This window comes from Curcuma longa, chromosome 18, assembly GCF_044706935.1.
Source record: "Curcuma longa cultivar G26 ecotype Majalengka, Jawa Barat chromosome 18, ITB_CL_G26_1.1, whole genome shotgun sequence".
Taxonomy (NCBI): Eukaryota; Viridiplantae; Streptophyta; class Magnoliopsida; order Zingiberales; family Zingiberaceae; genus Curcuma; species Curcuma longa.
Genome location: NC_133878.1, coordinates 916580 through 938704, shown reverse-complemented (window position 1 = coordinate 938704; position 22125 = coordinate 916580). Strand labels below are relative to the sequence as shown.

Sequence of the window (22125 nt, the reverse complement as noted above, 5' to 3'; positions counted from 1 at the left end):
GGATCCTTTCGTCTAATCTCCGCAGAGAAAGAAACCGGCAGCGGTCCCGTCCGAGGAACGAAGCAGGCCAGACGCCTCGCCGAAGCGCGCCGCGTATGACGTGTCGGCTCACGCGCCGGTCGTCGTGACTCGCCACGTGGTTTCGGTGTTCCATCTCGAACAGAACACGGGATCCGAGTGGATGCTGTCCTCCTGGAGCCGACTTCACGGACACGATGGCCTTCAACAAGCCTGACTCTCTTGGCTTGGTGATGGATCAATCAGAGAATCAAACGGGTGGCATCACTGTCAGTGCGGAGCTCCCTGTCGTTAGCCTGCGCGCTCCGTCTTCAGTCAGAAAGGCAATGAGATGACGATGATTCAGAAGTTGACCGGAACATACACCAAGGAAGGTCCGCAGTCATCTCAACATAGTGGGACAGCCGGATGCAATATGCACGGTCGGATCTCTCTTGCTTCATCCGAAAAGAACAGATAGTCGTCCTCCTCGCCCTCCTCCTCCTCCTCGTCGATTAAAATGGTGGGCAGTGGTCCGTGGGGACAGCGACGGTGGAGGTGATGTGCCAAGCTTAATAAATTACTTAGAAGAAGACAGCAGAAGGAGGAGGGGAGGAAGCTATCTGAGGCTGAGGAGTCGCTTTCTATCCTAACCGAAAGCGAACAGGGGATTTGGTAATCTATTTGGCTGTCTTGTTTTTGAGCGACTTGAATTGCTTGATCTACGTGAAGATGGAGGAAGATCTGTTGGTCAATTACATTAATTAATTTACATTGCACGCAAGCTTTCAACGATCCATATTTTTCACATTCAAGACTAAGATGGTAATGTACAAAAGTTAGTGTTGCCTTTGGGATGATTAAGTCCACCAATGGCAGACCATACATTTAGAGTTTGAGATTCATTACGATGAATTTATAGAAATTTTCTCTCAAATGGATAGTGGATTTAAGAACACTAACTGTTAGGCTAAGTCATCATATGGACTTCTCTGATTTATCCTGATTGTTGGTGAAAAACTTTCCCTCTCTCTCATTGGGCTCAGTCGGATCAGTTACCCTCAGATTAGTCCAGTCGAAGGCTTGGATACTTTCCAGACTAGTGCTAACTAAAAACAAGTATAGTGTTCTTGACCCTTGGCATGATGCAACGGCAACACATTTAATATGATATCAAAGCATCCACAATTTGAATTTAACTATGATGCACTATAAGATTTATATTTTCTCTAGTGGGATAAAAAATTTGAGAGTTGGCTATTGGACGAGGAGCCCCTCGCACTTACAAATTTACCTGATGAGTGAATCAAAAAGAAAAATTGCTCACCTTCAAGACTAGTTGAGCCAAAGGCTCAAATACTATAAAAAAAAATCATGTTCTTGCCTTTTTGGTAGTGGTATAGCTTTGATGATATTGATTAGGGTAAAACATTTGATGGTGCCCTTTTCATTCACTTGGCCTCCTCCTTTCCCATAGGTCCCAAAATTCGACAACTTCAGAAGGTATAGAACGTTAAGGTTGGTCAGCTCTATCGGTGCGGCCACTCCAATGTTCAAAGAACAAGAGCTTAGTGAAAAAGACTCGTCTCAAGAAAATCATACCTCTATCCTACCTTTGGCTGTTATGTAGCCGATAGAAAGGAATCTCCCCATCGGATGCCACATACCCAACAATTAACATTTGAAGGATTGTTAGGGAATCAAATTTGACCGCTATTACAGAAGATGCCACATGTCTCCTAGCTATTCACACGATGGGAGATTAGAAGACCAAACCCTACTGCCATTACATAATCTGCCATGTGTCCATCAACCATTTGCTTCATGGGTGATTAGGAGACTAGATTCGATTGCTATTACAGGAATCTCCAGGTCACAAAGAGTAGAAACATTGGTGCTTAGGGATGCCAATCCCTTCTTAGTGCTCAACGATATTAGGTGTTCAGTTTAGTGTTCGGGGATACTATCAAACTTAGTTCTCAGGGATACTAGATGTTCAGTTTGGTGTTCAGGGATATTGGATGTTCAATATGGTGCTCGGGGATGCTATGATATTTAGTGGTCGAGAATGCTGTCATACTTAGTGCTTAGGGATGGTGACCCCACTTGGTACTCAAGGATGTTCGGAACTGGGCTTGGACGGTCATAAAGTGAGACCGACCACTCAAAAAATAACTCAGATACCATCACATATCTCACCTTCAAGTTGGACTAAGCAAAAAAGTCGAATGAAGTCCAATTAAGTAAAAAATGATCGACTGCCATTGAGTATGTTCTAGTGGAAAAGATCGCCCAGAGGGATCAATTGGTCCCCACCTGGACTACATCAAGCTACATCACATGCCCACCTTCCAAGTCAGACTGAGGAGTGAAGTTAAATGAAGTCCGATAAGAAAAATGGTAATAAGACTAATGTCTTAGAGGATTGCTGGAACAGAAATACAGTCCCACTCAAGAATATTATAGAGTATATTAAGAAACAATTGTAGGGTGAAATGTTGATGATATCAAGAAAGCTCAATCCCGCCCTAGAATGTTGTTATATGGCAAGCTAAGAGAAGAGAGCTGCAACCCGATGGGAATACAAATATCATAAAACAAATTGAGAAGACTAGAAAACCAATCCCACTAGAGGAATAAAACTAGAAATCCTATCCCGTTGAGGGATATTAATGAGTGATATAATCAGAAATTTGATCCCATTGGGGAACATTATTGAGTTGTATAACCAAAGAAATGATCCCATTGGGAGATATTGTCAATCGAACTAGTGAGACCATAGAACTAATCCCACTATGGGATGTCACAAGAGTAAGCTCAGAGGCTGTTATATAAACTATAGCCTAAGGATGTTGTAAGATATTATAGCTCGGAGACTGTTATATGATATTATAGCCTATACACTATAATAATTGACTTTGAGGCTATTCTAGTTTATCTAGCCCATAGGCTATTATAATATGTTTGGAGGTTGCTATCTAATAATATAGCTTTTATACTGTTATAGTTTGCTCAGTTGCTGCTAAAGGGTATTATAGCGTATAGGATGTTATAGTGGGGTTGGAGGTTGTTGTAGTTTATCTAGCTCATAGGTTGTTATAGTGTGCCCGGAAGCCCCTAAGATATTACTTAGTCCATAGGCTGTTATAATTCACCTAGAGGCGGCGAGCTGATACTATAGCTTATAAGCTATTATAGTTGACCTAGAGGTTGGTGTAGTTTCTAGCCTATAGGATGTTATAAACTAATATAGCTCGGAGGTTGTTATAGCATATTGTAACCCCATAGGCTATGAGAGAAGATCGTATCTTGAAGGTTGTCACTGGAAATCGTATCCCGGAGGCTGTCATAGAAAACCTTGGCATGGAGGTTGTTATAATTGTTGGATCAAAAAAGACAAGAGGGGGTGAATCTTGTATTTCAAAACTTTTCTTTTCATAATCAAAGATCACAATGGAATGAAAACATAAATACATAGATCAATTTTTTACTTGGTTTATAGTTCAACGACTGATACTCCAAAACCCATGATCCCTTGGATCGTTTCCAATTAGACAATCCACTAAAGTTCTCCTCTCCGAAAACTTTTGGAGGAGGAAAACTCATAGACAAATGAAGAGAGTAGTAACACACCACATGCTTTAAATTGAAATGCAAGAACTTAAGTTTATCGACAATAAAAAATGTAGTGTGTAGGCAAAGGTTGTCGGAGAGCCTCACAGTGTAGTAGTAGATGATCTTACACAAGCAGAGCAGCAAGAGAGAAAGATTGGTTGTTCAGAATTGATCTAGAGCCTCGGATCCCGAGGCTTCTTTTATAGCCTTTATCTGATCATTCGATCGACCGATCCTTTTGGTCAACTGAACCTCTTTATCAAGTGACTGGACCTTCGACTTTCCCTACACACTCGATTTGTTCTCATCCAATTTGATTTTATTGGTTGTTCAAAATTGATCTAGAACCTTAGATCTCGAGGCTTCTTTTATAGTCTTTATATCTGATCATTCAGTCGACCGATCCTTTTGGTCAACTGAACCTCTTTTATCAAGTGATTGGACCTTCGACTTTCCTTATGCACTCGATTTGTTCTCATCTAATCTGATTTTACCATACTTTATCGATCGACTGATAAACTTACCAATCGACATTGTCTTTCTGAATAGATCTCGTCTTCTCTGATCACATTTTCCATATGCGTCGATCGAATTATTGACAGACCCTAGATTTGCAATGTGTCACGAGTAGGGTTGCAAATTAGAATTTATAAATTTATCGAAAACCCACAATTAATACAAACAAATACAGTATAGGGGCCTCGAGTCGTATTTTTTCCAAGGCTAGTAAAAAGTTACGTGAATTGAGCTTTCGAGTCGTTCTTTTTGGGGTTTTCAATATAAATGGGGTTTGATGTTTTGGAATGCAATGTAATTCAAAATTAACAAATAAATGAAAAATACAATTCACTAGTCTAAAGATGAAATCATAAAGCAAGCTAAACCCTAATGCAAGCTAAACTATCAATGATGCAATCAAAATGGATTTTCCAGTTTAATAGATGCAATCAAGAAACCAAACAACTAAAATAAATAGAGACTAGTTAACTAACCCTAAAATACAATCTAGATGCTTAAACTAAACTAGCTAACTTCTGATACATGGAGAAAGGTTTGGCACGGAACAGTGCCACTATCTGAAATCGAAGGAACTGTTGAGGCAATTTTGCCCCAAGCGATTTGGATTTTAATGTTTGGCTAAATCAGGTTAAGTTAGGCAATGCTTGTTGATCTAACATGTGTGACTTGAGTTCACAGAAAAAACCAGGAATGAAGTCTTGGCATTTGGTGAAGTCCCGGAGGCGCGACCTTTTGGCAAAGGTGAAGTCCCGGAGGCGAAGCCTCTTGGCAAGAGAAGTCTTAGCATGAAAAAGTTGAGGAAAACGTGTCAAGCAAGTGCAAGGAAGTGCACGAGGCTTGTGGAAGGCGTTTGAAGACTTGTGTCAAGGCTAAGGGATGAACAAGAAGCTAGAAAAGTGAGTTTTCAGCTTAGGCAGTCGACTGGCCCTGCCAGCAGTCGATTGGGGTTGATCCGAAGAACACACAGCCAAGAACAGAAAGATCAGTCGAGTGGACAGTCGACTGGGACCAGTCGACTGGCGTTGGAGCAGTCGACTGATATACTGCCGTTAGGAGACAACTGGCAAATTAAATGCATATTTAATTACCGTTGAAGCCCATCAGTCGACTGGCCCTAGGAGCAGTCGACTGGTGCACTGAAATTTATAAAAAGAGCGGTCAACGTCACAGAGAAAAATAATCAGATTCTTTCATCTTCTTTACTGCTCTTTGACATTGTAAAAGCTCTTCTCTTCCTCTCATACTTCACTACAAATCTTGTACGAGGAAGACATCCTGTTGTGAAGGTTTCTCCACCTTCGAAGTGTGATTCGAGAAGGAGATTGTTTTCATAGTGGAATCGTAGGCTGCGTGTGTGGATCCTTGGATTAGTCACCTCGTTGAGGTAGATACCAAGTAAATTGAACCGGGTTAGCGTTTGTTTCTTTGTACTTTATCATTATCTCTTTGCTTTTGCTAATAAACTCGTAGAGAAAAATCGAAAGACGCTATTCACCCCCTCTAGCGAACGCCTCGATCCCAACAAGTGGTATCAGAGCCTCATAGTTGATCCGAAGAACACACAGCCAAGAACAGAAAGATCAGTCGAGTGGACAGTGGACTGGCGTTGGAGCAGTCGACTGATATACTGCCGTTGAGCTCTGATAGCCCTAAACTAAGTGTCACGATAGGGCTTCAAATTAGAATTTATAGATTTTATCAAAAACCCATAATAAATTCAAATAAATGAAGTATAGGGGCTTCGAGTCGTATTTTTCCAAGGACTAGTAGACAATTGCCTTTAATTGAGCTTATCGTGTCGTGTTTTTGGGTTTTCTATGAAAATGGGGGTTTTTGGGATTTTTGAAATGAAATGCAATTCAAAAATGCAATGGATTAACGAAATGCAATTTGAAATCAAGTTACCTCGAGCTAATCTTGAAATGCAAATTCAAATCAAATTTACGGTTAAAATTCAAATGCACTAATAAACCAAATCTATCATAAATCCTAAACTATTGGAAACCTAAAAGCTTAAATTGTAACCTAAGCTTAATTGCATCCTAAATAATTCCGAGTGCTATGGATGTAAGGAAACAACCAACTAGAATTACTTAAAACTAGTTACCCTAACTCTAAAACGTAATCAAATTGCTTAATGAAATCAACTAGCTTCTAATTGAATGAACTTCTTGGCACGGAGCAGTTCACTTGGCACAGAACAGTGCCAAGTCTGATAACCCGACAGAATCTGAAATGCAAGAGCATCTCACAACGATTTCAGCTTCCAAATCCCAATTGCAAGCATTGATTAGTTAAGCTCATTAAACAAGATGCAGAAATACAGAGTTGCTAGGCAACTATCAGAAACCAACAAAATTCAGAAACGAAGAAATGCTCAAACAGGTAAAACTGAATTCAGAAACTAAATATAAACAGATTTCGGATCTTCCCTTCCATCTCAACCTCCTCCTTGCCGTCACACAAGGCCTGATGGACGATCAGAAATCCCAGAGAAACACCTATCAATCTCAGCTTGGTTCGCTCGAAATCAGCTCCAAACAACGCCGTATCAGACACCCTCAAGAACCAGCGCCGAACAGAGCCGAAATCCCGAATCTGGAAATCCAGCCAAAATCCTTCAAATTGCTTGCAATGCGATGCTCAGGAACCTCTAGGACCCTTGGAGAACCCCTCCTAACGACCTTTACTGCTCCAATTCGGTTGACTCGAAGAATCAAGCTGAAGCACAGCGGCGGAATCCGAGCTTCTGGCGAGACCCTCACCCTCCATTCCGGTCGCGATTAACACCAATCCAAGGTTGTAGAAGCCTTCTGGAATCCGGAAATTGATTTGGAAGGAGAAGAACTGAAGTTCTGGCTGCGCGCGACAATGGAAAAAAGGAAAACGCGAGAGGAAGACGACGCTACAGTGGTCGCGATTTTTGTACTGTGCATTCCTCGCTAACGCTAGGTTCTGGCGATTTGAATTGAACCGGGTTCGGCGCCGGTTCAGCAATGGTTCAACCTAATTAGCCCCTGATTCAACCCAATTTAGCTCCGGTTCAGCTCTAATTCACATGGGTTCAACTCTAATCGCACTTGAGTCTTGATTCGTGAGATTGGTTCAATCACTTGGGTCAATTTTGGTTGGATTTGGTCCCAATTTGGCTTGATCTTGGTTCCACTTGAGTCCTACAAAGAGTAAAATTCAATTAATACCAAATTAACCATTAAAATCACAGAAATTATGATCAATCATCCAATTATACCATATACCACAAATGCAATCAAATTATATCCATTAAGCATTTAATTTTCATGAAAGAACCCAAATTGAATCAACAAAATATGAAAAAATCCTAGCTTATCAAATTCCCCCACACTTACCCTTGAGCGTCCCGCTCAAGTCAACAAAATAAACTAGGATTGTACCCCCCTAGATCATCCTCAATCATGATTAGAAACAATTAAAAGAAAATTATCTAAGCTTGTAAAGTCTCAAAAACTTAAATCCATGAATTAGACTTGTATTTGGTTAACCGCATAGTAAGTTTCACCTTTCTTGACTAATTGAGAAAAATGCATCACACTGAATCTCACGAGGTTGTTTTCAATAGATAATTCAGTGGCTCTCACCCTAATTCTAATTTATGATCAAAAAGGAGATGGAGCTCACTCAAGCACTTAAGTTTCATGCATTACTATAGGCTTGTGTGTTTTCTACTCTCCACTACCATTCATGATTTGGAATCCACATATACTAGGTTTACTGACAATGTAAGGAATCAATGATTGAAACAAAGGAATTAGAAAATGTAGAAATAAAAATTTAAGACAAAAGAAATTTCAAGAGAAGAGTGAATGAAGTGGTAGACATGAGTATGTTTAAATGCAAATCAATGAACCTTGCCACTCTTTCTTCTTGCTTTCCTTTGTATCCTATTTGTTTCTGTATGTTCTTCAAATCCTTGAGCCAATGACACTGGAATGATTTCATGACTTATCTTTGTAGATCTTCAAGTATCTCATCTCGGGTGCTACGATCATAGTGCGAGGCTTCCTTAGCCAGAACCTACCTATCACGACCACGATGACCATCCATGAGATCTAAGAGCTCTAGTACCAACTAACACCAGGCCGGATAGCAATTATCCTACGGGTAATGCTCTAATACCAACTAACGTCGGACGGAATAGAAATTATCCTACGGGCAATATTGAATCTATTGGTTAGACTGCGAACACCGAAAATAATCTTCTAAAACCTGTTGATTTGGAAAAATAATAAGAGATAGGAAATAAACGGCATTGCCAAAAATATTATTAAACCAAAACTTCTCCTCCCTAAATATTAACTCATAAGATATTTATATAGACTCAAAACCCTAAATTATAAAATTAAAACAAAACCTAATAGAAAAAAATACTTAACGGATTTGAAATCATAAAAATCCTAAATAGATTTTAAAATGCAAAAAATAAAAAATAGAAAATTTCACAACTAATAAAAATTTTCAAAACTACTCTAAATATTAAAAACTCTAAAAAAATAATAAAACTAAAAAGATAAGATTTAAATTAATTTTTAGAAAAGAAAATTAATCCTAAAATTTAAAACAAATAAAAGAAATGGTCAAAAGACCAAATCTAGAGTTTTGACGATCCAATTCGAATGAACTATAGTGCTGCAATTCAACCGTGTCAACTGCGTCAGGAGGTCATGAGTTGGTCATCTTCCTCATCGCTAGTCCTCATAGTCCTTCTTCAAGGGCCAAAAGGGAAGTTGGTAGTCTCAAGTTCTTCTCATCATAATTCGAAGAGAAATATAACTATATTGAAGGATATAAATTAATCATGATGCTAGATGTTTCTGCATCAACTTTTTATTTAATGACATTTGTATCCGTGATGACTTCCCAAGGATACCATCAAACTCAGAAATTGAAGATCTCGATTCTTTTCATCGCGTGTGAAATAGTTATCCTTGAAAGCTCTCTCTTTTAAATCGAAATCACAAAATGTATTTCCTTTTCTTGTTCACAGTTCGATTCCATGCCTGTACATGGCTCGATTTAAATTTTGTTGAACTGGAGAATTCCGCTTTATGTTCGAGTTTTGAATGTGCTTTGTTGTCTCTCAAAAATCCAAAAAATAGTCCCCCTCCCCCACCCCCCCCCCCCCCCCCCCCCCCCCCTCTCTTGTTTTGATTGTATTCCTTGTTTATCCAAAGCAATAAATTAGAGTCTGAGCTGTGATTCCAGGCATTGGCCACTCTTTCGATTGGCTTGATGCATTCTGATGCTCCAACATTTTGTGAATCTTAATTCCTTCAATTTGTTCTAATAACTACGTTTTTTATGGTCCTTCATTCTTCTTAATATAAACTTTTAGCTATCAAGCTTATAAAGGAAGTTATTGCATTTATTATTTTAAACGTCATGAAAAATTTAAGCAAATTTTATAACGACATGATTTTGTGTGATGATTAGCTAGAAACTTATACAAGGAAGAACTATATAAATTGTGTCAACGAATTGCAAGCGCCGGCACTTACGTGTTCGACAAAAGAGAACACGTATAAAGCCGCACATTCCTCGTCATACACCACCTTCCCTTGTCTTGTTCTTTTCCTCCTCCTCTTCATCGTTGCTCCAGCAACTGGTGGTTATTCTGCGCTATTAGCTTTCGGAAACTCACTCACTGACACCGGAAACTTAGCTTACTTTGGTGGCGATGTGATACCAGCGAACCATCTACCCTACGGCGAGACTTACTTCAGACATCCTACCGGCCGCTTCTCGGATGGCCGACTCGTCGTGGACTTTATTGGTATTATATATTTGGGGATCTGTTTTTTTGTTTAGCGTCAATATGTATCTCTGCAAACAAACACTAAGGTATGATTTCTCAGCACAAGCACTGGGACTGCCGCTAGTAGCACCCTACCTCGCGGGAAACAATAGCAAGGAGCACTTAAAGCGAGGAGCTAACTTTGCCGTGGGTGGAGCCTGCGCGCTTGCCTTCTTGGAAGCCCATGGGATGAACATTGCATGTGCGGATTACTCCTTCAACGTCCAGCTTTCATGGTTCCATCAATACCAACGCTCTTTTCCTTCAGAAAAACTAATACAACAATCCGTTCTCGACGAATTCGTAACGCCGGAAGCCAAGCCGTTCTTCTTCGTAGGCGAGATGGGGTTTAACGATTACATGCACTTGTTGCTCCTAGACAGAGTGAACAACACTGACATCCAAAGATATGCTCCCTTGGTTGTCCATGCAATTGGTGCAACGATAGATGTGAGAAATTAAATCAGAATATTAATTTCAGATTCAAATACATTTCTATCGATCGAATTAATTCCTTGTTCCTAGCTAATTCATTGACAGAGTTTGATTCAAGGAAGAGCAGAGACGATACTCGTATCTGGGATTTATCCAGTAGGATGCAGCCCAGTGTACCTCACAGTCTATCAAGAAGACCGGAGAAATCCTAAAACCGGATGCATCGACTGGTTGAACGATCTCATAGAATACCACAATCGGCTGTTGCAGCGTGAGCTAGAGCGCCTCCGAAGAAGGTATCCGCAGTCCAAGATCTTGTATGCTGATTACTATGGCCCCATAATGCATCTCTACTTGCATCCAGGCACATTTGGTGAGACCAAAATTAACTTCGTTAGTAATCAATCACTTAACTTGATCCTTAAGTTTGCTCATCGCTTGGAGAGACAGGTATAGAAGAGACATTGGTCGCATGCTGTGGAGGTGAGGGGCCGTACAACTTCTCAGTCTCCACCCCATGCGGTAGCCCACTCTCGATCTTGTGCAGCGACCCATCAAGGTACGTTTCCTGGGACGGAGTGCATCTCACAGAGGCAGCTCATGCGATAGTTGCTAGTCACATATTGAAATCTTTTGATGCCAAAAGCACTCCCGGAACGATCAGGTAACTGATTGAATTCTCAGTTTTTATCCCTCTAATTTGTTTTGCAGATTAAAATTAACATGAATATTTGATTTGCATATGCTGAAGCTTAAGGCAGGCAAACGAGGCAAATACTGACGTCCAGTGAACTCGTAGACGCCTATATATCTATGTAATAAAACATCTAATCGATTATGACGTGCTTTGGAGTGAACAAAAGGATGCTTGTATCTTGTATACGATCATGTCCAAATAAAAAGATTTAAAACAATCAACTCAATGAAACATAAAAACATTGTTCAACCCTGTCAAAATTGCTCCTTTTGAAAGGGATATATAGTTAAGTTCAACTACAATGAAAAAAGATAGATAGGATAGGTTAGGTTTGCATATGCAGATCAATTAGACCACAACAATTACCTGCAAGTTACATATGAAAAAAAGATGATATGTGAAGACATCATTCAAGCAAGAACACAATTTGTAAAACTAGAGGCTATGCTGCAGTCAAGCTCTGAGTAGAACATGTTTACTTGGTTCTCCTAAAGATCGGACTCTACCATTTCATCTCAGTACAGGGGCCCCCGCGACAACAGGAGCCGGCGGCACTACCCTGCCCGTGTCCCTAGAGGCGGAGTTCCCTACAGGCTCCTTAGTCGGCCAGAGCGATTTTCTCCGCTTTGACGCGACCCCATCCACAGTAGCTGGAGGAGCGGTGGATGCGCCACAGGCGGTCTCCTCTGTACTTTAATCCTCTGAAATAAGCACCTTCGGCTCGCGGGCACGCTTCTTGGAGCCCTCAGCCTCAGTAGGAGGCTGGCGTGCCTCTTGGGGAGCAACTGTCGGGACCTCAACTGCAGGGTCGATCGCCCCGGAGGGGTGCTCGTTTCCGCGATCACAGTCGTCGCCCCAGTTGCCTTTCCAGGGCCACCTCCTGGAGCCTTGTTGGAAGTCTCTCCCGGCACGAAAAGGTCCATCGCGGAAGACAAGTCCCATTGCAACTTCTTGCTCATCGCTACATTATACATTCTCTCGTAGTGAAAGCACTGTCAAGAGCGAAGGTGGTAGCAAAAGCACTGACGGGAGCGAAGGCAAAGAAAGTAGAGAAAATTAGAAAACTTAGAGTGGCAGACCGTATGCCCTGGGTCACCTGATATACCGTCATAGGGAAAGGTTGCGAGCCGTCGAATCGTGTCTTCCCGTGGCAACCGCTGGATCAGAGGTGACAAATCGATGTCATAGATGCTCATCGTGTACGGAATACGAAAGGCGTGGCGATTCACCTCAAAGGAACCGTGTCAGCTCTGTGGCCGTCAGATGCAATACGGCCCCTGCGTTGGTACAGGTGTGTATCTTTTCTCCCAGTAATATAACACCACGTGCACACTTTTGAGAAGTCCCACCGTCGCACCCCCTGACTCGTTCCGCGAGTGTTGGCTATGGTGCAGTCGAACTAACACGCCTGACTGGCTCTCCTAGACCGAGCTAAGGTAACAGATACGTACGGGACTGTGTCTATAAGATCAACATTTGGGTTGACTCATCAAGACTAATTGGCCTGTATCATTAAGGATTTCCTTCACCTAATCCGTCGGATAGGGCCTTTTAACAGGATAAGGGGAGATAGAAGATCATTAGCTAAGCTGATCTAACGGATCATTGGCTCAACCCTTGTTTGTGTCCTTAAGCGTTTCGATTATGTCCATCTCAAACACCTTGGTCTTGGCTCGACCCTGGTTCTTGTCCTTGAGTGTCTCAGCTATTCTCATCTCCGACACCTCCGCCCCGACCCTTTGCGCACAACCTTACGCTCCTGGTCGACTCGGCCTGGCCCTCACTCTATCACTCTGTTTAAGCCGTCTCTGTCAAGATGTTAACCCTTGAACAAAATACAAGGCTCGTTTGATCGAAACATGGTTCTATTCAGAATTATACCTGCAGGGCATAACCCCTTACAGATGGTACAGTCCCTTACAAAAAAAATGACAACTACAAAAGCAAGAAAGACGGAGTATCCGCAACCCGCTCAGTCGGCTTTTTTGAAAGGGGGTAGTTCGTCCCACACCCTCTACAAGTCCAGGAAGCCCAAATCTGAGTCTCGGGAGATCAGCCCAGCCTCCATGCACTGTCGGAGGGCGCCCTCGAAATCGTACCACAACATGCTGCTACTCCTTGCGAATAGCGCCTCAAAAAATTTGGTTGACTTGAAGAAGGCCTCCCTATGCTCCTCTCGGCGGTGCCCTTCCTCAGCCTCATGCTTCTGCAGTTTCCTCTACAAAGCCTCCATTCTGCTCGGGATGCCTCCAACTCGGCCGTTAATCTCGCCTGTGCATCCAACCGCTCGGGCGATTGCTGGTCAAGGTTGTCAAAATCGCGAGTCAACTCGGCGAGTTTACAAGTTTACGAACTATTATTTCAATTCCGTGTTGAATCAGCTTAAAATCGGGCCCCCCTTGTAAACTCGTAAACTCGCGAGTCAACTCGGTAAACTCGCGAGTCAACTCGGTAAACTCGCGAGTCAACTCGGTCAAACTCGGTAAACTCGATAAACAAAGGAAATCTTTGTTTGATGTTTCCTTTTATCAAATTTGGACAATGGAAGCTTATTTGGTGTATCTATTGGACTATTTTTGTATGAAATTTTAAATTTGTCATTTTGTAACTTGATGTTGAAACATAAATTTTGAAAATTTCATATCTTTTCATGTTAAATTTTCATGTTTAGTCTTTTTTTATATGTGAAAATATGTTGTTGATAACTATGTTTATGCGTTTTTATTAGATATGTGAAATAGTGATTGTTCTTATGAAGTTATGATCAAATATATATTATTTGACATTTTATAACTCTTTTTTGGATTATCTGTAAACTCGTACGAGTTTACGATACGAGTTTGTGCACCCCTAACCGAGTCGACACTGGAATCGCGAGTTTGACAACCTTGTTGCTGGTTTTCTCCTCCGATGATCGCCGGTCGTTGTAGACACACCCCGACGTTGGTGGCCGACATAGCCTGGAGCTCCTCCGTCGCCCGCTGTAGCTACGCCCGCATAGCCGGCAGCTCCTCCACCTGAGTAGCCCGCTCCAATTGGCCCCACTGGAGGGCCTCTTCCAGGTCCCTTGTGGCACCCTCGGTAGCTTTTGCCCTCGGAATCAGTTCTTCCAGAGCAGGGTTGCTGGCTTTCACACTGGCTAGGTCCTATTCCTGTTTTTGTGCACGGTCAGAGTTGGCCAAGGCCCGCTCGCACCATTTGATGGCCTCACGGTGTGCCTCCTCCAACTCTCCCTGGAGTTTCCACAGCTCTTGGGGGAGCGGTCTTCCTTAGCCAAGGCCTCCAGTCGCCGCTCCAATCGGCTATACTCCTTGAGCAGCGGTCGCATGTTCTGATGAAGTGCTTGCGCCTCCATTGCGCCCCGCCTGAGCGCCCACATTAGGTGATCACTCGCTGTCAGGAACACCAGGTTCGGGAGGGTATTCTGCTCGTAGTCCCGTAGTAGCTCGAAGTTGGTGGGGCTACCCTCTCGTGCCTCCTCGATAGGTTTGGTGAGTAACGAGGTAGGGTGTTCGACGATGGCGGGCTCCGGATCTCGACTTGGAGAAGAAGTTGCGATCTCTTCTACCTCTGCAGCCACAACCATCCCTTTGCCCTTATCCACTTGTGGGGTGGTTTCGCCATCATCGTTGGATGGGCAAATCAACCACCTTTGGCGAGGGACTTTGGCATCAACCCCAGACCGCGACGACTACACGTCCCTAGCAGCCCCCCCCCCCTCGGTCAGTTGGCCTTGGGAATCCTTGCTCGCATATGGGGAGACCCTCACCTCTCGAGCACGCTTTCTCGAGGGTCGGGGTTCTACGAGCCAACGCCGGATCTCCTTAGGAGTGACATTCATAGTGCGCGTCGAAGACGGGCGGGTAGCTGATTTCTTCTTTGTCGGTGCCCCTTCGCCAGCTTCCGCTGGGGCAGCGAACTTGGCCGGATGAGAAGGCCCCTCTATTTGGTCCCCAGGCACCATCAAGTTCACCATCGAAATTAGCACCGAAATTAGCTCCCACTTCAATTTCCCACTTAGGGAAGTGTTATACATAGTCTTCTTCAAGAAGGAGTCCAACAGCGCCTCGACAGGGCTCAATCCCGCCCGAAATAGCAATGTCTCATTCTTTGTAAGTAAAATGGCATTGAACTTCAGTCCGAAGAGTATCGCCAACGTCTCCGCATAATTAAGCTAGTTCATTTCTATACTCTCCTAACTCTGAAGGCGCTGAAAGGTTGTCCAACCAAGGGCTCGATCAGGTATATGGTTGAGGAGGCTTCACGAAAGAATCGGCTCTTCCATCCCTTCAAAGAAGAAGGGCAGTCCCCCAGAAACATGCTCCGAGATTTGGCGGCGAAGTAGAAGATGCCTAGTTCGGTTTGGCGTAGATAGAATAGGTAGTGGAAAGTAATGGGTTCTAAGGGTATTTGATACAAGCGAAAGAGGATGACCGCACTGCAGATCAAGTTATATGAATTGGGCACCAACTGGGACAAAGAGATTTGGAAGTAATGGGACAGCTCCTGGAAGTAGGGGTGAAGGGGAAATCGTAGCCCGCCTACTAGTTAGCTTTCAGAGAAGGTCACGTAGCTAGTAGGCGGTTCGTGCGGCCGATGCTCGAGTGATGGAACCCTAATTTTATGGTCGGTGGGAATACCATAGGTCTCCCATAGATGTTCGACTGGTGGCGGGAGTGATGGATGACTTCTGAGATTCGTACCATTTCTCTATAGCTTCTACTTTGGCCATTATCACTATTTGAAGGAAAGGAAGTAGGAAAGGAGACAACGGAGAAGCAGAGGGGAGAACGATGAGAGGCAAGGGTTTAAGACGCTACTAATCCAAGCCTTACCTCTCCATTTCAACCTCTTATATACTGCGGATGAGGCCTAAATTCAGAACCGTCAAATTAGGCATTCCTTTGCCTGCCGACGGATCAGGCAGACGAAGGATCAAAAAATCAATCGATCGGCACCATTCACGACCTACGGGTACATTACACGAAGCGTCAGATAGATTTCAGCAGGGTCGTTTGATGGAGCACCATAAAGACCCCTGCAGGCTCCACCACTGGATCTAGTGAGACGTGCTGCCCGTTGCTGTCACACTCTCTCTCCTCCATTGCTGACGCGTCGCACACCACCACTACAGTAGTCTAGTCAGTCGGACTGCGCCTCCTTCGACTAGACTTGGAGGGTGAGGCTTGTGATGCGGGTGTCATGACGAACGTTGGAAGTCATACGGAGGTCAAGGTCTGGGTCGATGTGGCAAACATCAGAAGTCACACGGAAGTCAAGGTTCCAACTGATGTGGCAAGACAGGTCAGCATGAAAGCCATCCCACTAGAAGGGAGTGTCCCTCACCTCGAACTCAGATCACGCTCCAAGCATCGTCGGGTTTCAGTCTTGGGCTCGACTTGAGTACCCAAAGCTGTCTCGACCACCTCAGACGGCTCATCTCGGCCAGTCTCATCTCAGGCTCGTCTCGGCTACCGCAGACGTCTCATCTCGGCCAGCCTTGTCTCGGCCACCTCCAACGTCTCGTCTCGGCATACCTCATCTCGGCCACCTCAGATGTCTCATCTCGGCCAGTCTTATCTCGGCCACCACATACGTCTCGTCTCGGCCAACCTCGTCTCGACCACCACATACATCTCATCTCGGCCAGCCTCGTCTCAGCCACCTCCAACATCTCATCTTGGTCAGTCTCGTCTCGGCCATCCTCGTTCCGCCTCATCTGGGGTTCCCATCTTAGACCTTCAATGCACCAACACGTTACATAGTCAGTCAGAGGAGAAGGCGAATATTCTTACCGACAAGTAGCCGTGTGAAAACATACCCGCAAGTGAACATAGCGATGATGGCTACAGACTTGGTCCCCTCCGATATCCCTTCTTCTACGCATAAGGCCAAAAGGAATACAAGGTTGACAGACTTCGTCCTCTCCAATACCTCTTTTTTCTGCGCATAAGGCCAAAAGGAATACAAAGTGTTGTCATACTCGGTCCCCTCTGATACCCCCTTTTTCTGCACATAAAGCTAAAAGAGAATGATTATCAGAGGGGATCCCCTCCTTCTGCAAGCGGCAACAGGGACATTACCGTACCCGACGTGGAGGGGTCCAATACAAGTTATAAAAGGACTAGCCTAGCATCATATTCGAGATTCACTTTCAAAAACTCTGTTAGTATTATTTTCTTTCTTGCTTGCATCAAATCATCTTCTTTGGAATCCTAACTTGAGCGTCGGAATGGTTTGTCGGAACTCTCGGTATCAGTCTAACCTCCTCTTTGAAGTGTGTTTCAGGTTTGGATCAGCTCCCGCCTTCATGTCTGACTCGAAGATCACCTATATCGAATTATTCATTAACTGATAACTTGACCATTCATGGTATCTAACTGGAACACCGATAATGGCTGAATTCAGTGCTATACAGCACTGAATTAGCACGTGACAAAAAGCTTAATTTAATGAGGTTTGAAGAGAATAATCTTAATTAATGTTGGTACAGTTGCCATTCCAATGCAATTCCATTGAAAATATTGTGTATATTTTATTTTAAACTAATTTAATATTAAATTATTTTATACTAATTTTTACATTAAAATTCTAAGTTATTTAATTCAAGAATATCTATAAGAACACAAAAGGGCATGAGACGAGCACCTTTTTAGTGCATGATTGAGCTACATGATTGATGTATCGCGCATTGATTCAAAGGGAAACCCTCCGAACCAATGGCAAAGATAAACATGCAAATAACGTCACCAAATAAAGTGCAATGGACCACTTAAAATTGAAAAGCTAAAGCGATCGAGCTTCACGTAATCAAAGAGAAATCCAACTTTGCTTCTCAAATTTATCTTTCTATTTTATTGGAAATTTATCAAAAATTTAATATCGTCAAATTAAAATTATTTCATGGAAAAAAGAGAATTATTTTTAGGAAAATTAAAATTTATGGGGTGGCCTTCACACGTGTATGTGCATGTGCAAAAGTGATGTCCATAACGATGTAATATAATCTATCATTTGAATACCAATTCAATTATGTATGCGGGGTGAATTGGGCCTTATCTTTTTCTTTTGCAAAAAAAAACATAGGAGTTTGATTAAACTTTATCAAACTTTATGAAGTTTGCTTTATCATGTCATGGTGTTAGAAGCATGGTGTTGAAGTGCCATAGTGTAATTGATTAATTACTTAAAACATAATAATAATAATATATTTAAGAACAAATAAAATGGAAAAAAAAACATAGGAGGCATATTCTCCTTTTAGTTAATATTTTTAAAATACATTTAATTATGTGGGTGTTAAATAATACAGCTAAGATGATTTAAATCTTTCTTCTTCATTTTCAGAAATAAATGTTTGGATGTTTTTTATAACTATTTTTAAAAATTGTTCATTTTTCATTTTATGATGTTTATCATATTTTTCATATTTAGCTTCTTATCTTAATTTCTCTAAGGATGTCTAACCTTAAAATATAGAGTTAGGATGGTAAATTATTAATTTAGAATATAAAATATATGTTATATATATTATATGAACACTACTCTTAATAAGATAGAGGGCCTAAAGATCAATATAATGGAGAAATTGAAGGATGCAATTAAAGAAGAGAGGGGGGCATATTAAGTGAGTATAAGATTACAATCATGATAAATAATTCCAATAGTCTAATCATCTATTCAATTTTTTACGCAAAACATGATTACGATCACACCAAGCGCCCCTTATGAAGGGAGGTCTGATAGTCTATTCAAGATTAATAGTGTTAAATTCATTATATCTTATCATCAATGATTGTGAAATTAAAGCACTTAATCAATTATTTTTCTATTTTTCAAGCCCTTAAACTGCAAATTTAACACTTCTTCTCATTGTACTTCTTGTATTTGCAAATATTCCATAAAAATCATGAATTCAACTCAAACATGGATCAACTTCCATGCACCAATATAATACAATTCAACTCCTTTCACTATAAATCATTATGATCGATCTTACCGACAATGAGAATATATATATATTCATGCCCATGATGCAAAATATTTAGATCAACACTCCAAAAATCTCACCCGCATTCCACTCATTTGTATCGTATATCATATGCTTAATTAATAAATTCTCCATCCAATTGAAGGAAGGAAAAAAAAAAACTAAATTCACACCAATAACTTGCAAATAATTAAGATTAATTACTCTCCTTTTTGTTTATAATTTGTTCGTGACCTCTTCCTTGTTATGCTCTTCATCCACCCTTTCCTTCCCTTAGCCGATCTCTCATCCACCTTAACATCATAACAACTGTTGTTGCTTGTTCTCGTCCTGTTAGTGGGATCCTTCTTCTCGCTCTTCCAGTACAGTGCCAACTGACCAATCCTGTCCCGACACCTCAGCGCCACCTCATCACTGTGCTCCACCGTTCTCTTGCTGCTCATTCCATACTTTGTGCGACCAACGAAGCCACCGGACGGCGGCAGGCTTGTGTTACTGCTGTGCCATGATGCTTGCCCATTCTCCTCGAATTTGATCGATATGAATGATTCTGAAAACGCAAACAAGTTTATATATACGTCTGTATGTGTGTTTCTGAATCTTATGTGAGAGAACAACAAAATGTACAGTCACAGTATACCTTCGAGGCTGGAGATGGAAGCAGAAGCAGCTTCCTCGTCGAATTTATTGCTGGGATGAGAGAGGTGGAAGAAGGAAGGAAGAACAAATACTTTACCAATCCTGATTCTGGATTTGGTCTGCTTCTTCGGTGTTTTTTGTGGATAATTAGAGGCCAAAACCTGCAGGAGCTTTTCTCTCAAGCAGAGAGCACACACTCCCACCATCTCTTGCTGGGGGTGGAAATGGCAGCAACAGCTAGGGTTGCCACCTTCTCCTCCCATGTCAGTGGCTGTTGTTGCAGAGAAGACTGATGGCGTTATGATCAGTTTCTGTAAGAGTTTGGATATATAAAACAGCAAGGAATGGGAAGGAGCAAGTTACAGGGATCCTTCCAGAGTTCCTGAGGGCTAATCTCAATCCACTTGATAAGGAGACACAGACAACTCGAAGGAAAATTATTGGAGGAGAAAAAAGAAGCCTAAAAAGTGACCATTTGGAGGCCAAAACAACCAAATTAAGGGCTCCCCCTCCATGCTGTCTTGTACCTTTAGAAAGGTGTGTGTGTGATCCCTTCAGAAACAATTCATTCATCTCAGACAACTTGATCTTCATCTTGATTTCAGAATTTGAAACTTTCTTCACTGCAGTTGCAATTTTAGGGGGATTTTTCCAAAAAAAATAAATTAAAAAAGATGTTTTGAGAAAAATAAATGAGGAAAAGAAAGAAGCTAAGGCGATTATAATTATCAGGTTTAATTTAATACGGCATCTGAGATTAAAAGGAGAGGAAGATATAAATAAGGTAACATTCACACAATAGATATATATGAGAAATACATTATCGAGGGTCATATGCAACATTCATGAACGACAAAGCATTGAGTTTATAGGGGCAAGCATAGAGTCGACTTTTTAGGGAGGATAAACATTAAAGAATTATTAATTATTTTTATAAAAAAAAAAAATTGTATATTACACTAGATTAGTAAAAAAAAAAAAAAGAGAGAGAACTTCTCCTCCTTAGTCCCATCATATTATATTATAGTGCTTGTATCATGGAGCATATCATGCACACGAGAGGGTCTAATGTGAAACTTTATCGGTGCACTTTGTACTTCATACTCCAACTTGAGTTTAGCCAAAATTCATATAAAAACATGATGTCTTTCTTTTTTTGCAGCATATCCATCCGTACTTCAGCCATTGGTATTGCACACAGAGCCTTTTCAATCAATTTTTTGAGGTCCTAAATAAAAAAAAATATTTAAACCTTTAATATTCAAATACTTTTCTTTTAAAAATCATCATTAAACAATTTTAATTTTTTTATATCATAAAATAATCAAAATTACCTTATATATATATATATATATATATATATTCAAACATATATTAAAATGAAGAAATGACATATATGATTAATAAGAATTATTAATATAATTAAAAATCTTGCAAAAATAATTTAACTCCAATTCTTTTTTGGAGTCTCGATTGCCCATTCATCTCCATTGAGTAATGTCCCTTGTTATAGCATTATGATTTTCTTTCGACAACGACCCCACGATTCCCTCCTTTGACTGCTAATGCTTGTCATCATCATTAGCTACCTTTATTGCCCTCCCTTCCTTCTTAGGTAAGGTATCACTAAATCAAATCTACGTCCATAATTTCTGAACCCTTTTGTCTATGGTGGTCGAGTATTATTCAATTCTAGCCCTTGAGACATAGTTGAGTTGATTACGACGGAATAAAGTTGTTGAAGTAAACAAAGGTCGAATCTCGACGAAGCTGAGGCAATGCCTTCCTTCGTCGTGGTCAACTACAGCTTCTCGATTTACCTCCTCACAGATGGTCGTGAGGCCGACCGTGTGAGGACCTCCTCACGTAGGATGGCAGATTCCACCTTTTGTTGAAGAGTGTCATTCAATTCTGAGCCAACTTTTGAGCTGCCACAACTTCGAACCTGATCTCGAGTGCCTTCTAGTTCCGGGTCCAACTCTCGATCACCTCTCCATTCCGAATTCAACTCCTGAGCACCTCCTAATTTTGAGTCCAACTCTTGAGTACTAGATTGTAAGGCCAAGCAATCCACGGCTCCAAACTTGATTTTCCAAACCTGTTTACCAAATATGCTTTGTTTCTTGGGCTTAACTTCTTCCTAGGTCCCCAAATTGAGCCCAATCTCTTCCTTCCTAGGCTTGACCTGACCCACATCTCATAGTTGAGCATAAGTAATTTTTGAATGTAATGAATCATTAAAAAATATCTAAAATTTTCATCATTTGAAAAACATAAATTGATTTATCTAATTAGATTTTTTTAATTAATAAATCTATTAAATTTATATTTATATTTTTCTATTTTAGTGAATCATATATACTTAAATAATAATTTCATCATTATCATTAAAAAATTTATCTT

The 22125-nt window shown here is 41.4% G+C and overlaps 2 protein-coding genes across 2 annotated transcripts; one reads left to right on the top strand and one right to left on the bottom strand.

The window, feature by feature from the left end:
- Window positions 1-215: 215 nt before the first annotated feature.
- Window positions 216-11790, top strand: LOC141812314 (GDSL esterase/lipase At2g27360-like). The gene is made up of 6 exons (XM_074700357.1): window positions 216-341; window positions 9601-9940; window positions 10023-10411; window positions 10502-10769; window positions 10847-11060; window positions 11613-11790. Exons 1-6 carry the CDS (start codon window positions 216-218, stop codon window positions 11788-11790), a joined length of 1515 nt encoding a protein of 504 aa, XP_074556458.1.
- A 7335-nt stretch (window positions 11791-19125) lies between these two features.
- Window positions 19126-20092, bottom strand: LOC141812056 (uncharacterized). The gene is made up of 2 exons (XM_074700112.1): window positions 19724-20092; window positions 19126-19633 (listed from the first exon to the last, which is right to left on the bottom strand). Exons 1-2 carry the CDS (start codon window positions 19983-19985, stop codon window positions 19284-19286), a joined length of 612 nt encoding a protein of 203 aa, XP_074556213.1. The 5' UTR covers window positions 19986-20092; the 3' UTR covers window positions 19126-19283.
- Between the last annotated feature and the right edge of the window lie 2033 nt (window positions 20093-22125).

Coding starts and splice junctions, on each gene's coding strand:
- LOC141812314 (XM_074700357.1), top strand. CDS start 216: ATGGCCTTCAACAAGCCTGACTCTCTTGGCTTGGTGATGGATCAATCA. Junction 10,770..10,846: donor CTTGCATCCAGGCACATTTG/GTGAGACCAAAA, acceptor TTGGAGAGACAG/GTATAGAAGAGACATTGGTC. Junction 11,061..11,612: donor AGCACTCCCGGAACGATCAG/GTAACTGATTGA, acceptor ATTTCATCTCAG/TACAGGGGCCCCCGCGACAA.
- LOC141812056 (XM_074700112.1), bottom strand. CDS start 19,985: ATGGGAGGAGAAGGTGGCAACCCTAGCTGTTGCTGCCATTTCCACCCC. Junction 19,634..19,723: donor TTCCATCTCCAGCCTCGAAG/GTATACTGTGAC, acceptor TTGCGTTTTCAG/AATCATTCATATCGATCAAA.